This window comes from Myotis daubentonii, chromosome 7 (assembly GCF_963259705.1).
Source record: "Myotis daubentonii chromosome 7, mMyoDau2.1, whole genome shotgun sequence".
NCBI classification, from domain to species: Eukaryota; Metazoa; Chordata; class Mammalia; order Chiroptera; family Vespertilionidae; genus Myotis; species Myotis daubentonii.
The window spans coordinates 47,650,242-47,667,311 of NC_081846.1; the positions used below are offsets into that span (position 1 = coordinate 47,650,242).

The 17,070-nt window shown below is 44.2% G+C and overlaps 1 protein-coding gene across 1 annotated transcript; it reads left to right on the forward strand.

The window, feature by feature from the left end:
• Positions 1–15,774: 15,774 nt before the first annotated feature.
• Positions 15,775–16,618, forward strand: LOC132238548 (peptidyl-prolyl cis-trans isomerase B-like). The gene has a single exon (XM_059704149.1). The coding sequence runs from the start codon at positions 15,775–15,777 to the stop codon at positions 16,423–16,425; it is 651 nt and encodes a 216-aa protein (XP_059560132.1). The 3' UTR covers positions 16,426–16,618.
• Positions 16,619–17,070: the final 452 nt, after the last annotated feature.

The following is a 17,070-nucleotide window of genomic DNA, read 5'->3' on the forward strand; positions in this document are numbered from 1 at the left end:
AATTTATATTCTCCATACTTTTTTGACCATAGAAATCTCTTATTCACTCCACCTCTTCACCTCCCACAAACCTAGTGTTTTATGAAACACACTTCAGAAAACACTGTTCTACATACTGATAAGACAGGACTCTTCTAGAGCCAAAGGAAATTTTTAAAACCTTGTGCTAAACTCTGGGAATCCAGAATAGCAACTTCTCTCACACACTAGAAAATAGTGGTTGCCCAGCTAGTGTGGCTCAGTGGTTGAGTGTCCTTAGAAAAGGATTAGGAGGCAGAGGAGGGGCACAGATGGATGGTGTGGTGATGAGAGTGAAGGGACAGAAACAACTCCAGAAAGCAGAATTAGCATGGGTAATGGCATGGCACTATGCAGCACTGTGAGCAGTTCCAGCTGTGTGTCTGTAAATGAAATAGAAGACATTGCCTTGTCCTCGTGGAGCTTACAATTTTCTCAAGTAGACAAGACAGTTGCATGAGACAACTGCACAGCTGGGGAGGCCCAAGTACTAAACTGCACAGCTCTGCTTGCAAATCATTGGAGATGAGGAGTCTGTGTAATTAACATTTGCTATTTCCATTATTCTGATGACCCTCAGCATCATTCGCTCTATTCCTGAGACAACAATCTGACTCTTGCCCATGCCTGGCTGGGGCTGGAGGACTCCCCAGCTAGTGATGGCACCTTCCAGCTCCCAGGGTCACTCCTGAGAAAGCAGTGTGCTCTCTGCTGTGCCTTGAGCATGAAGTCAGCCTACTGAGGCTTCTCAGTTCTTTGGGGATAAGCAAGAAACGGCTCCACTTTTTCCTGCAACTTCCCCCCCATGCTGACACCTCACCTCTCTATGGGGACAGGAGCTCTCTTAATCATATTCCAGCCCCATTTCATAGATTTGCCTGATATTTTCTGTTACTAAAGATTATTTTTGGTTTTGAAAATTCACAACCGTCCCTGCTGCTCATCCTGAACAGTTCTCAACTTTTAGCGACCTGTTATGAGCTGAACTGTACCAACACCGCCCCCCCCCAATTTATATGCTGAAACCCTGACACCCCAGAACCTCATAATTTAACTGAATTTAGAGATAGAACCTTTAAAAATGTGCTTAAGTTCAAATGAGGTCCTATGAGTGGGCCCTCATCCATTGTGACTTTATTGTCCTTATAAGAAGATATTAGAACAGAGAAAACATACAAACAGATCAAGGGGCGATCATGTGAAAACACAGGTTTTCTTAAATAAATAGATATAGACAATCTGCTTTTAAAAATTATAGGTGAAGGAACTAGAAGAACCAAAAGAATTTTTGAAAAAGAAGAATAAAGTTGGAGGAGTCATACCACCTGCCTTTAGGACTTACTATAAATGCTACAAGAGGCAGTGTGGCATTGGTGAAGAGGTAGATATGTTAGATCAATGAAACAGGCCCACGCAAATATAACCAATTGGTTTTGACAAATGTGAAAATAGGTCAGTGGAGAAAGGATAGTCGTTTCATTGAATGGTTTTGTAACAGGTAGGCATACTTAAGAAAAAATGAGTCTCAACCTTTCACCCTGTACAAAAATTAACTCAAAATAAATGCTAGATGTACACCTAGAATGTAAAAGTAGCCATTGAGGGTCTATTCGCACACAGCTCCACGCTGACTCTGTGGGAACAGCCTTGTTCTCTCCAGTCAGTCTGTAACACGCCTGCTTGAGTTTCCCTTTCTCATTCTGAATGGTCTCTTCAGGAGTCCACCCTCACCTCCCTCAGTATTTCAGATCAGCATCGGGAGCCCTCCTCCACCCAGCAGCTCTCCACCGGTTTTTCATCTTGCTTCCCTCCCTTTGACTTGAGTCCTTTCCTCCCTTAATCATCCCACTTCCATTTCCCTCTCCTTTCCATGTTTAAAATCCTCATTACTCCAAGACTGCTCAGTTTTCTCTAGCCTTTTATTTGTTTTTTAATCTCTTTCAAGAGGCCTTTCTTAGTTAAAAGAACTCTTTTTTCATGTCAATGCATGGTATTTCCATGACTTTTCCTTCCATTTTTAAAAAATATGTTTTTATTGATTTTAGAGAGAGAAGGGAGAGGGCGAGACACACATCAATTGGCTGCCTCCTGCACGTCCCCTACTGGGGATTGAGCCAGCAAGGGGGCAGGGGGTAACTAGAGCTGGCGACCTGTCAGTGCATGGGACAACACTCAGTGCATTGAGCCACACCAGCCAGGGCCCTTCTATTGTTACTTGGATAGACACAGTGATCATATTGCCCACTTTGTTGATTTACATGCCTGTTCAGAATTTACTTTTTTTTTTCTTACTTTTTTATACATTTTAGGATTTGGCACTATCTGTCCCTGACTATTCTGGCTGGGATTTTCTTTTATTCCATGTAGAATCACCTGTGCATAGCACCCTATCTAAAAAGATGATACACATGTAATTATCTATTGACTGAAATACACTCCCAAATTACACAGAATGAAGCGGGCCTCTGTGTGCGGAGGAACTGGCTCACCAGGGCTCCCTGACAGGGCTGCCTCCTTTCAGGCCCCGTTTCAGGAAGAGCCGAGCACTGTCCATGACTGTGACACTGGAACTTGGTCATTTAGAGTCAGCTCATCCTGCTAAACTCATTTGCTGAACTGTCAGGATGGAGGAGCAGCCATAAATTGAAAATGAAAACTCAGAGATGGCCACTAACCGCTCCTCTTAGGAGCTTAGCGCATTTAATTTGGGGAGCTACAGAATCAGGAACAGACAATCAACAAGTATGTTAGCAGTGAAAGTGCTACATGCTTTGCAGATACAACATGGAAGCTCATCTTGCCCCCTCCACATCCAAATAAAAGGGGAGTCAGCCCTAGCAGGTTTGGCTCAGTGGATAGAGCGGTGTTGGACCACGGACTAAAGGGTCCTGGGTTTGATTCTGGTCAAGGGCGCAAACTTTGGTTGTAGGCTCAGTCCCCCACATGCCGGATGCAACCAAACAATGTGTCTTTCTCACATCAATGTCCCTCTCTCTGTGTCTCTCCCGCTCCCTTCCACACTCTCTAAAAGTCAATGGAAAAATATCTCGGGTAAAGATTAACAAAAATAAAAATAAATAAAAAGGGGAGCCAGTGGAAGTCAAGATTGAGAGACTTGACTGTTGATTTTACTGGAAATTAAATTCCAAGGGAGAGACCTGGAGTCTTCGAACTGAAGGAGCCGGTGGAGACAAAACTCAGTTCTAGGTTCTGATGCAAAAACCAGACTTTCAGGCTCAGACGACGTTCCCTCTGGAGCTACTCTTGTTTCTTACAGTTTTCCCCAAGTTCCTAAAGCCTTTGAGACCCCAAATTACTCTTTGGAAGTCAGGAATCATGATTCAAAGGCAGAAAAGGGTTTCTCAGGATCCTTTTGAAACCTCCTCCTCTCTTTCCGCCCCTGGGCCTTTTGAACTTCTCTCTAGTTTACTAGTAGCGAGTGGAACATTCCCCAAACAGGAAAATGTGCCATGAGACCTTGTTAGAACATCTTTCCTTTTCATGTTTTTATACGTAGATCATTCAGTTTGAGAAGTCCCAGCTGAAGGGTTAGAAAGCAGTGTTGCTGCCACATCAAATTTTCACGCATAAAATCTTCAGAGCATTTCCTATCAATAGGAAGAATTACAAAGAAAATGTCATCACCTCTGAAGTGGCCCGTCAGCAGGCCTACAGTGGTGGTTGTATAAGAGGGGAACTGAGAGAACCCATATTGACTGCAGCTGCCTCCATTTACCCAATCGACACCGAATACCTTGGAACCAGAGTGTGCCCCTCAGGCGGGGCATGGCCCCCACCAGACGCAGCTGTGTGCCAGCAGGAGCCGCTGCTGGTGGGGGGTGGGGGAGCTGCAGAAACCTGGGAGAAGCTGATGACTCCGGGCCTCATGTTCTGCGCTTTTCAGTATTTAGGGATGTGCAATGTGAACAGGAAAATGCCAGTTGCATTCCTCGCCCTGATTTTACGTCATGGTTTTACACAAACACACAGAGGTCAATCCTCTCAGCCTTGATAAGAGATTAAATGGAGACCAATATTTCTGTTTCATATCCACTAATGAAGGGGTTGGTACCTGCCCCGCAGCCCAGAGAGGAAGCTGATTTTAAAGGGCAGGAATGTTAGCCCGAGACGCCTGTGTATGAAAGCAGGGACAGGAACCGCCCAGCTACCGGTAAACTTCAGCTGGACAGGAAACCTTACGCAAAAAAGTACAGGCTTTGGTTTTTTTAAGATTCTAAGATATCTTCTCTATATTTTGGGGAGAAAAGAGTTATTGTGAAACAGAATGCATGCACAGAGAAGTATGCAAAACATAAATGCACAGCATAATAAATACTATAAAACCAACATCCATGCAACCACCACCAAGCCCGGGAGCCAGAGCACTGCCGACGTCCCACAGGGACCTGACCTCTCGGATCCAGGCGCCCAGTGTGGACCTCTTTTTAAGTTTGGGACTAACAGCCTCCAAGGGTCCCAACTTTGACCTTTTCCTTCCTCTCTGTAGTTCATCCCCTAAACGTTTATGAAGCCATCGCCCATAATATCTATGTTCACTGAATTAGTGCCCCATTTAAGTATTTGAGGGTTTCAAGCAAGATAAATAAAAATGACCGAGAAAATGGTTCCTCATGCATTGAAAATATTAGCATATTCTTCTCCAAAACGCCAGGTGTGTGGGACCCCGCTTCAGCCAGAGCACTGGGAGGTGCAGCCAGGTTGCCCTTCGTAAGGGGCCTGCGCCTAAACATGTGTTTCAGTTTCAGCAAAAGCAGCACAGCCTTCTTCTGTCCATTAAAGTTTTCCCCCCGTCAAAGGCGGTAAAAAAACCAAAAATATATAGTATATATAGATGTTTTAAAATTTAGAAGCTTAATTAATGTTCTGACCTACAACACAAGATGTACAATCTCTTTAGAACTGAGTTTTGAGGACAAATATTGTCGTAAATTAATATCTAATTCTAGGTGTTAAAGGAGGTTCCAGTGGCTCTCGGGCAAAGCCATATTATCTCTATCTCTGTATTCTCCTTTGCTGCCTAAACAGCGCCTTATGCTGGGAGTTGCTCTATAAATGCTTGTTGTTCGAGGGCATTTTTACATGAGTAATTTCAGAAAAAGAGAACAGAATCGCGCTTATTAGTTTTGATGTGTATTCGTGGCTTGTTACTTATACTCCAACTGTAGAGGAAAATAATCTTGGGATTTCAGAAAGAATTATTATGCATAATATACAACTCAGGAATACAAGGACGCGTCTCAGGAAGGCACTTTTGTTTCTAGTCTTACTTTTCACTTTCGTTCCCTCCCGTTGGCGTGGAGTGCGGTATTGAGGCAGGATTTAGGAAGAGTTAGAAGACAGGAGGAAGGCTCGGTCGGAGAAAAGCATAGAAAAGGAAGCGGAGGCTGTCTCTTTGTTCCTGTTCCCTTCCCACTTTGAAGTGATCAGGACCTACGGAAGGCAGAGCCTGATTTCTTGCACAGCGCCACCTACTGGCCCAGACTGTGAACTTTTTAAAAATTTTGCCAGAGGTTGAAAAATTGGAAATGCCAAAGCTGGGAACAGATTTGACAAATCATTATTTATATTTATGGGAGAGTGCTAATGTCAACTGACAAGTTCCTTGGATATATTTTATTTCAAAGAGTACATCTCCTATTCATAATGGCTTATCTTCGCCTATGCACACAGTCGTCTGATGAGTCTACGCCATAGTCTGGTGAGGAAGCACCAGCCCTGCCCACACCTGCCCATTCTCCAGAAGTTTATAATGAATCAAACCCTGACTGTACCCGAGAGGTCTGGAGAGGACGCTAGAGGGCAGCCTTCTGGTGGGCACCCTGCTATTTTGTTTAAAGGAGCATGTTTGAATAAAGTTAAGAACCTGGTTTCAACTTTTCTCCCGAGTTAAGATAAAGCAAAGGTTGTAGACTGTGGCTTTTTCCTTAACCAAGATTTTTATTCCTCTGCACGTTGCTAAAAATCAGACGTAGCAGCCACTCGCTTTTAACATACAAAGATCTCTTGCTAGACATGGGTGTCAACGATTCCAAGAGAGATGTGGGAAGAAAAGAAGAGGAAATTATGAACAACGATAAAGAGGTGTCTCACCCTCCATTCTTAAAAGTATACCCATACTTGTTTCCAGACATAGCCTCAAAAACATTCAGCCCTTGAGAGGAGAGCTGTGGGAAGATCTGAGTCTGTTTCCTGTTCACATTGCACATCCCTAGTCATCATTTGGCAAAGATCAGCAAGTTCCTGCTTCCTGGCATGAGAACTGACTAAGCAACTAAATGTAAGTTGACTGTAAGTAGGCATACGCTGTGGATATGGGCCGGAGATGGACCAGTTCCAAGTTGGTTAGGGGAGTGTGATGTGTGGTCGATGACTGGGTGGGAAATTGGACCAGGTAACCTCTGAGAACCCCACGATTGAATGGCTTTGATTCCTACATTCCCTTCACTTGGATCATGCATGAATAGAAATAATCTTCCTAATATTCTAGGTAAACCGAGACCATGTTAGAGTGTTAGCATGAATTAATGACATATGGTGTTATAAATGCAAGAATGAAAAGAAGCAGGCAGAGAAAATGAGAAGTGTGAGAGTTTATGTTAGAGAAAGTGTGTGTGTGTGTGTGTGTGTGTGTGTGTGTGTGTGTATACATAAAATTAAATTGCAAAAGAAACAATCACTTTCCTTTTCTTGAACTTCGTCAGATAGACTTTCACCCCTGCTTAAAGTTCAGTGAGTACTGCAGCCCTGGCAGAGCTGAGACACTAACTGGAAAACCCCAGCAGGGCGTGTAGAAGCATCGGTTGCAGGGCTATCAGGGGGAGGTTCCAAGTACCTGTTTTGGTTAAAGGGATTGAGAAGAGTCGCTGAAGTAGCCTGTTTTCTGACGTTCTCAAGACTACAACCACATCGGCAGGGAGAGTGTCTCTGTTTTTCTCAAGAAACCCAGAAGCATCGTATGATACCTGCAATATGAATAGCAAATTACGAGTTAGCCAACACTGTCCACCATTGGTGACACTGGCGAGCTGTCTGAGGTCAGTCACCAATCGACCTCTGTGTAGAATGAACCTTGACACAGCCATGCTCTTAAATCCAGCCCACTAGATAAGGGGAAATTTTGAAATTTTTGACAGGCCAGTTTATCTTAACTTCTTGTTCGGTTTCTCTTTGAAGAGTCAAATCAATGTCACATCAGAATAATTATTAAAACATTTTGGGCATTCTGGGGGGAGGGAGCCTGTGGGAGTGGAGTAGGTTATTGGGGGGATAAAAGGTGATAGGGGAAAAAATAAAATGAAGAAAAAAGCATATTGTGCACTAACTATATGTGAAGCACCCATCCTTTGAGATAAACACTCATTATCTCCATTTTATTGGTGGGCAAACAAAGGCTTAGAGAGAAGCTGAGTAATGTGCCCATGGTCACACATTTCAAGCGGTGGGTGGGCATCCAAACCCAGGCCATTTGGTGCCAGGCTCACAACCACTATACTCCGAGTGCTTTCCAAGGTACTGCTCACAGCACCTGGGTGATTGCTCAGGGATGCTGAGCAGTTCTCAGTTCTCAGGAAGAGGGGGCCCAAGTCAGAGAAATGTTAAGGAACACTCCAGAGAAATGTTAGTGGTAAATGAATTCAGGCAAGGACCCTACCCAGAAAGAAAAGGACCCCTTTCTCCCTTAAAATCAAGGAGAGGGCAAAAGGGGGAGGGAAAGGGGTGGGTAAGAAAAAGGTGTAGAACAGTGGTTCTCAACCTTCCCAATGCCATGCCGCGGCCCTTTAATACAGTTCCTCATGTTGTGGTGACCCCCAATTTCATTGTTACAAATTGAACATAATTAAAGCACAGTGATCAATCACAAAAACAATATGTAATTATATATGTGTTTTCCGATGGTCTTAGGCGACCCCTGTGAAAGGGTCGTTCGACCCCCAAAGGGGTCTCGACCCACAGATTGAGAACCGCTGGTGTAGAAGGACAGAGAGATGAAAAGGGAGGAGTGAGGAAGAGGACAGGCATGGGAAGCAGATATGAAAGCGGGAGGGAGGATCAGGGCAGATGTGGGTATCTCAGACGTGAAGGACATTAATAAGCAGACATCAATGCAAAGGTAAATGAAATATTTAAAAGCAAAAACTGGATTACACTTTATACCAAAGATCCAAAATAGAGACCATCATTACTGTGTAGAGAAAAGCAATCCCCTTTGCTTGTGAAGGGGTTCAGAACAAGTCACCCCAAAATATGCCACTCCGCCATGAAGATTATTTTGAGCCAAAAGCAATAAAAACCCAGAAGAATCAGGAAAAACTCTCTACCTCCCTCTCAACTGCCTAAATTTACACTGGAAGGGCCCTGCACCAGGAAGAGAGCTAGTGCCGGACATTTTTACCTAAGCAACTGACCTGCATAACGGGACAAACTTTTATTTTCCAAACACCTCCTCCGCCTTCCCTGAATGACCCTCCTTCCCTTTGTATGGACACACCCCTGCTCCTTTCCTGAGCGCAGGATGTTATATAAGCTGCAGTTGCCTGGCTGTCCTTTGGGCCTTATAGTCTTTCGGAACTCTGTGCACACGTAACTAAATTGTTTTCTCAGGTTAATCACAGGATGGGGAACGTCTGGCCGTGGGCCATATAAGGCCCAAGATCATTTGGTCTGGCCCTCTCAAGGCACTAGGGGTGAGTTAATTAAGTGTTTGGCCAAAGTTGATAATTTTGTATGCCCTGCGAATGATGTTATAAATATCCATATGACCCTTGGCAGAAAAAAGGTTCCCTACCCCTGTGTTAATGTACCTTATATCAATTTAATCAAAGAACCTAGAAGGGAAGAAGAGAAAGCTTATCTGCCCTTTCACTTGTACTAGATTGCCTTTCAACCAGTCTTCAGTCAGGCAAAATTTATTTTAATGTCACATATGAATTTGAGAAACAATTTCAACAAACCTCAAATCAACAAAATAATCCAAAATGCCCTTTATTGAAGTCCTATCTATTTTCCGGGCCCAGGGCCTCAGCAGACCCCACCAGAACCAATTAGCCACAATGCCACTGGCTCCTCTGAAGGAACTTGAGCAATGAGTTATTGGCTATGGGGCTAGAGAATTTCCTGAATTAGTCACTCACCTACTTCAGGAACTTGAAATTGAGACTGAAATAAAATGTATGAAAAGTAGAAATTTTGTTTGATGTTGTGAAAGCTTAACATCTGGATGACGAAGTGAATTTTTTTCCCCTTTTCATCTAGACATTTTGGGTGCCCTGTAGCCACACACTTAAAGTGCTACACGTGGAGCCCCACGGTGACACTAACCTTCCTCTGTTACCTACACGTCTCCGAACGCCCTCCGAATGTGAACATTCACCGCCGAACACCGCGGAAACTGTAACACGCCTTCTCTCTGAAGAGCTGTCACTTCTAGGCCAAACCCCAGGTGAGGAGCAGATGACAGCTGGCCGGCCACCCCAGTGAGAAATTGCTTGCTTGCCAGGGGCAAGTTTCAGTGATCGGCACCACTGAGAACGCGTGGGCGCTGTGATTAGGTGTCCGGGAAGAGTTAAAAGGAGACAGACATCTGCAAGCAATTTCGTGAGTGGCACAGGCCGGGTAATATGGACACTCTCCCCTTGTCAATTTCAGGATGAATAACTCGGCTCACCTTTCCGGCGTAGTGCTGAATGCCAAAGCTCAGCTCCACTCCCTTGGGCCTCCAGAAGTATATGCAGCGTAAATTCGCCTCAAATTTATCTGTGGATTTTCATGTTTAAAAGTTACAACGTGAATTGTTTCCTCCGTCAAACAAAAACATGCTCGTTGCATGAGTGACCCAGAACAAGGGATTTCAGAGGAGCCCGATACTATCCCTACGTGTATGCAGTGGAGAGAGAGCCCCTGGTAAAGCAGGTGCTCACAATTCAACACTCATTTAGCTGTTTCCTGTGGTCTTTTTGTTGTTGTTGTTAATCCTCACCGAGGACATTCTCTCCATTGATTTTCAGCATGGAAGGGAAGGGGAGAGACAGAGAGAAACATCAATGGGAGAGTAACACATCTATTAGTTGCCTCCCATACGCACCCCGACAGGGCTGGAGATAGAGCCTGCAACTGAGGCACACGCCCCTGACCAGAATTGAACCTGTGACCCTTCAGTGCACAGGCCAACACTCTAACCACTGAGCTAACGGGCCAGGGCTTCACATTGTCTTTGGTGTGAGGCCATACTCTGGGATCCCGTGTTCTGCTCTGAGAACTCCTAGCATGGAGCATGGACAGTGATGACACCAGAAGTCCAGCCAATTAGTTCCGAACCATGAAGAGATCCCATGGAAGGCAAATACTCATCCTGGCAACTTGTGACAATTTTATAGATAAAACGAAGCCAATGGGTGACAGCTTCAACTCCTAGAAGCGAATCTCTGCCATAAACCAATTTTCCATCTGGGGAAAAGACCTGAAACTTTGTTCTCCCTCGAGGATCACTTTTGCTATTGTTGTGACTGAGAGCCACCTCTGTGAGAGGAATGGTGCGAAGTACCAAAGGGATGCGAGGATTCGAGCTTTGCTGCCTCAAGCATCTCACAGTCTAAGTGAGGGCCAGGATCGCGTGCAACACCGAGGATCTGAGGAGAGGAAGGAGGTCAAGTGGAGCAGGGTAGGAGGGCCTTTAATGCCCGGAGGAGGAGTTTTAAACAGACTACATTAGCCAGGATGTCCAGGATAGAGGGGGAGAGTAGGAGCCTGGACACCAGGAGGCCAGAAGGGGCTTCTATACACACTTGGCCTAAAGGTGGCGGGGCGTCCAGGTGGAGATATGAGAGCAGGGTAAGAACTGGAGGGGAAGCAAGTATTGGTTGTGGGAAACAAGGGAAAAGAAGGTATAGAAACGATGTTGACATAGGGTCATGGTATTTCCGTTTGCAGAAATAGGATAGTGAGGAGGGTTTGAGAGATTTAAGATATTCTTTCAGGACATTTGCTGGACATTTCAATTTCTTAAAAGCACTTTCACAACTCACCAGGTGGCTAAAATACACAGGATAGGTCCATTAAGCCACACTCATTGGCTGACATGAGCCAGGTTCTCTTCTGAGTGTATGTTCCTTTCCAAAAGGTACCTACCAACCAGGGTCTGATCCGTGGCCTGGGGAAACCGACTTTCCTCATCCAAAAGCGCCAGTAGCCCCAGGGGTTTCTGGAGGAACATGTCCAAGAGTGGCCGGTTGTCCTCATACTCCACAGGGGCAGCGTCAAGGCCCTCGTTCTGATACTCCATCTGGAAGGAAACCGAGTGTGAATGTCTCCAGCCCCAAACTGGCCGAGGCACCACCAGGCTGCCTTAGCATGAACTTTCTATGTCCTGCAATGCTGAACACATGTGGAAGACAGGGTGTCCTTATGCTGGTAACGGACCCTTCTGCATATAACACTGTTAAAGCTTTGGTTTAAGCCTGACCTATGGGTGGCCTGTGGCAGGCAGCTAAAGTGGGCAAAAGCAGGGATGGCTCTCTATCTCCCAAACAATGATTTGGTAACATAATTTAGAAACTCCGGTAGAAAAGAAGTCGAATTAAAAAAATTTTTTTTTCTGTATGACAAGTATGATTTAAACCAGGTAGAAAGCAGACTTCTATTTTGCAAAGGATTCTGCAAGGGGATCATCTGGGACTGAAAAACTAGAAAAACTCCAGATTTCCCTGGGAAATAAATGCATGGAACCTGGACTGAAACAAGGCAAATTTTGTGTGGGGAGTAGGGGTTGGGGCGGCGGGGGTGTTGGTTAAGAGGGGAGAGCAGTGCAGTATGGATTTACTCAGCTCCGATGAGAAAACCAATATTGGCATTTTTAGTCCATGTCTCTATTTCTCTAATCATATTATCGTTTTGTGTCCCCACTTCTTCATTAAAACTTAGGGATTTGGTCAGAATGTCTCATATTGCAACTATTTGATTCAGGAGAGCCTTGGGGTTGGGGTGGAAGAGAAGGGTCCAACTAGCTCCACACCCTGTTTTATTTGTCATTAAACTCATTGGGGAAAGACTTCCATTTCAGAAAACCTATCCTACTCTTCCCCTGAGACACCCATCCAGTTCCGGTAGGATCTGGTGAGCTGGAGGTGGGGGATGGCGCTGGCCTGAGAGTTAAGAACATAAGAACCTGTGTTCTGAATTCAAGATTGTCCCATGTCATTTTGGACATGATCATAGATATTTTTAGCTAAATAAAGTAGAAGAAAATCCAGTATTTGGGGCAATACACATGAAATAATTGGCTTGGCACCAGCTCCGCCCAAGGGAGGAAATGTACCTTTCCACAAAAATCAAGACTTTGTTTTTCAGGCTGAATGTAGACCATTGATTTATTTTGACAGGACAGCCTCACCAGTGGTTTTTCCCTTTAGAGCATTTTACCTGTTAGCCTAACAGGGTTTCTGATTCAAATTGTGGGCAACTTGGAGACACCTTCCCTGGTCAGGTTTCCTGATTTCAGAGTTCACTATTACCTGCTCAAGAGCAAAAACATGCTGATTGAAGTAGTACTGGATTTGCTCATTGGCGATATTTATGCAGAGCTGCTCAAATGAATTTCTCCGGAAGTCCTCAAATCCAAAAATATCCAATATCCCCACATTCATACCACCATCTGCACTACTGCAGGAGAGAGAATACAACCTTTCAGGGAAGGAAACATTCATCTCAGAGGACAGTGAGAATGTATGTATGTGCCCACATATTTATCAATCCATGTACCCACTCATGGGAAGTAGCATTCTGCCACCTCTAAGAAAGGAATAGTTTGTGTCTTAAACCATGGATTCCTTTAGTCTTTCAACAGTATTTCCATCTTGTTTAAAGCAGTGGGAGCTCCATATAGAAAGAGACTAAAGAGGAACCACTCCTCATGGGCGGGAGCTGCACTCTCATGCTTTCACCTCCCCACCCACAATCGAGGGAGTCGTGGTGATAATGTAAGATACTGTGCTTTACAACTTTTCATGAAATGCCTCCGTTGATTCTAATTATGAGAAGATTATTATCCTAATTTTACAGATGAGAAAACTGCCACTTAGAACATGCAGCTGATCAAGCTGTAGAACTTGGATGCCAATCCTGTTTGTCAAGTTCCAAGCCAAGTCTGTTCTCTTCAACACTACACTGTACTGGCTCTGTCAATCATCTGCCTTTCGGGTATCACTGCTTGGCCCTCCTGGATCCCAGTGCATTTTTAAAAGAAGACCTAAGAGCTTTGCTAAAGAAAGCCCAAGAGAGGACCAAAGGTTTTGTCCTGCAAATTCTCAGACACCGGGGTGGATGACAGCTCTTCCGGGGCCTCTGCTCCCTGGGGGAACTTGCCATATGTTTTTCTCTGGCTGCAGGAGTGTATTGATGCGATTTACAATCCAGCTGAAGAGCCTCCCATACAAGGCTTTAGACATGGCATCCCGGACGTCCGAGGCCCTGTCAACAGTGTTGGCGCGGATGATGGTCTCTCCTCGGGTGACCACACAATGTGACGTGAGGGCCTCCTGGAGCTCTTCAGGGCGGATGCAGAGGACAGAGGCAGCTGGAACAAAGCGTCAGGGTGACACTGGAGAATGAATCCATCCATCCATTCATTCATCCAGCCAGCATTTACTCAACATCTACTCTGTCCTTGGCACTTCAAAGTCCAAGATAAACAAGCCAGGTCCCTAACCCCAAGAAGCATCCAGATGACCCGGTATCTCCCACACTGTCCTGAAAGCTCTGCATGGTGTTAGATTAAAAAAAAGTGGGAGGAAGTAGCTTTGGTCAGGCCAGTTGGAACAGTTTCTGGAGACTATAATATCCTCTTAGAGAGTCACAACACAAATTCATATTTTACAGGCCATAAGAAGTGCTGTATTTTAACACAAAAAGTGTTCATTTGATTTAAATGAGGTTTTTGTAAACTCAGGATTCTCATTCTTTGTACCACCATTATTACTTGTAAAACAAAAAACCAACTAGGTGCCTGCTTTCTCCCCTGCTGAGGCTGATTCAATGGATTTAGAGTGGGGTCCAACCTCTCGTATTAATTTCAAAAAAAATTTTTTTTAAATATTTTTATTTTTTTATTGCTTAAAGTATTACAAAGGGTATTACATATGTGTCCATTTTATCCCCCCGCCCTAGACAGTCCCCTAGCCTCCCCTATCCCCCAGTGTCTTATGTCCATTGGTTATGCTTATATGCATGCATACAAGTCCTTTAGTTGATCTCTTACCCCCCTACCTCCTGCCCCCCAACCCTCCCCGGCCTTCCTGCTGCAGTTTGACAAAAAATTTTTGATGATTTTCAAAATCTGCCAGTGTCCAAAGTTACCTGCCATGAAATGCTTTTCTGCAGAACCCCTATCTGCAGCTCATGTTCTACAAGACATCTTTCAGGAAACACTGGATAGTGAAAACACTCAGAGCTAGCAGAAGAACCAGCAGTAGCTGCACTATCTTCTATAGAGTCTTTAAAAACTACCCAAGTGAAAGAAAGATGTACTTTGGCAACACAGTGCACAGGCAGCAAATAATTACCATTTTTCAAAGCTTCAGCATTAGGCACCTCACTTTTATCAGTTTGATGTTGAGAAGAAATAGCTGCAAATTCAATGTTTCCAATATTCAGAATCCCAGCCAAAATTCTGTACACTGAATGCACCTCCTGAAAAAAAGACAAGAGCCATGTTTGAAGGTGATTACCAATGGAAACATGGGAGCACCAGCACCGTGGCAGAGACTGCCAGGTGTCACCGAAATCCACCCCTTCCCCTTTCCTGGCGCACAAAACAAATTTCTTTTTATTTTCCTAATGGTCTTTAAAGTTGGCTTTTATTTTATTTTTCCCCCTACAGGTTCTTGAGTCCTGAATTCATTCCTCTAAGAGGAAGAAGAAATCCTCTGAAATTTCACATAGAAAGAAAAGATATGTTAGGAAGGAGAAAAGTGCTCCACATCCCAGAGTTCTATGTTGGTCAGTAAGAGCTGGATGGCTTTTTTATTTTATTTTTTTTACTGTATCAGTTATTTATTGCTACATAACACCACGTGGACATCCTTGTGCATGTTTCTGTGCATGTATCAAATTACCTTAATGCCCATTCCACCTGGTTCCTGCCCTGCCCCTTCATCACCCTATTGTCTGTGTCCATAGGTAATGCATATATACATGTAAGATCTTTGTTAAATCTCTTCCCACCCGCCACCCCCCTTCCCTCTGAGAATCATCAGTCTATTCCACTTCCATGCCTCCGACTCTATTTTATTCACCAGTTTATTCTGTTCTTTAGATTTCTTATTTTGATTTTTATATTCAATTGTTGATAGATATGTTATTTATTGCCATTTTATTGTTCGTTTTTTAAATCTTTTTCTTCTTCCTCTTCCTCTTCTTAAAGAATACCCTTCAACATTTTTTTTTATAATACTGGTTTGCTGGTAATGAACTCCTTTAGCTTTTTCTTATCTTTGAAACACTTTATCTGACCTTTAATTCTAAATGATAGCTTTGCTGGGTACAGTAATCTTGGTTGTAGGTCCTTACTATTCATCACTTTGAATATTTCTTGCCACTCCCTTCTGGCCTGCATAGTTTCTGTTGAGAAATCAGCTGACAGTCGTATGGGTATTCCCCTGTAGGTAACTAATTGCTTTTCTCTTGCTGCTTTTAAGATTCTTTGTCTTTCTTGGCTGCCCGGGCTGTGCTCCCTTCTCCCTGTGGATGTTACGCCTCTTGGAGTGGAACATAAAGCTTCTCTTCATTGCTACCTTGATCATGGGCTCTGTCATCTTCCTTCTGTTGCTGGGACTTTCCATGGCCGATGAGAAGAAGAAGGGGCCCAAAGTCACCGTCAAGGTGTACTTTGACCTGAGGATTGGAGATGAAGACATAGGCCGGGTGGTCATAGGTCTCTTTGGAAAGACTGTTCCAAAAACAGTGGATAATTTTGTGGCCTTAGCTATGGGAGAGAAACGATTTGGCTACAAAGACAGCAAATTCCATCGTGTGATCAAGGACTTCATGATCCAGGGTGGAGACTTCACTTGGGGAGATGGCACTGGAGGTAAGAGCATCTACGGTGAACGCTTCCCCAATGGGAACTTCAAGCTGAAACACTATGGGCCCAGCTGGGTGAGCATGGCCAATGCTGACAAAGACACCAACGGCTCCCAATTCTTTATCACAATAGTCAAGACAGCCGGGCTGGATGGCAAGCATGTAGTGTTCGGCAAAGTTCTAGAGAGCATGGAAGTAGTACGGAATGTGGAGAGCACCAAGACGGATGATCGGGACAAGCCCCTGAAGGATGTGATTACTGCAGACTGTGGCAAGATCGAGGTGGAAAAGCCCTTCGCCATTGCCAAGGATTAAGGCCCCAGGGACGACTTCCTCTTGAGTGACTGTGTTTGGGCCTGTTGCCCTCTCTGAGGGGTGAAGACAGCCCTACACAGGGCTCTGTGCTGCACCAGCCCTCGTGCAGATGTCTGACAGAGCGGACCCGCCCCCTCACATTCCACAGGCCCAGTTTTGTAACAAACTTCTACCAACGCTGACCAATTTAAAAAAAAAAAAAAAAAAGGTGGGAGTTCTTTATAAAAAAAAAAAAAGAAAGAAAGAAAAGATTCTTTGTCTTTAGCCCTTGGCATTTTAATTATGATGTGTCTTGGTATGGGCCTCTTTGGGTTCCTCTTGTTTTGGGACTCTCTGTGCTTCCTAGACTGGTAAGTGTATTTCTTTCACCAGGTAGGGGAAGTTTTCTGTCATTATTTCTTCAAATAGGTTTTCAATATCTTGCTTTTTCTCTTCTCCTTCTGGCACCCCCATAATTCAAATGTTGGTACACTTGAAGTTGTCCCAGAGGCTCCTTATACTATCGTCATATTTTTGGATTCTATTTTCTTTTTTCTCTTCTGATTTTTGCTTCCTCATATTTCCCCTAGTCTCCTGTTGAATCCCTGTATATTATTCTTTATTTCAGTTAGTGTATGCTTTATTTCTAACTAGTCCTTTTCCATG

Bases quoted from the DNA above. Each gene is read 5' to 3' on its own strand.
- LOC132238548 (XM_059704149.1), top strand. From the start codon at position 15,775: ATGTTACGCCTCTTGGAGTGGAACATAAAGCTTCTCTTCATTGCTACC.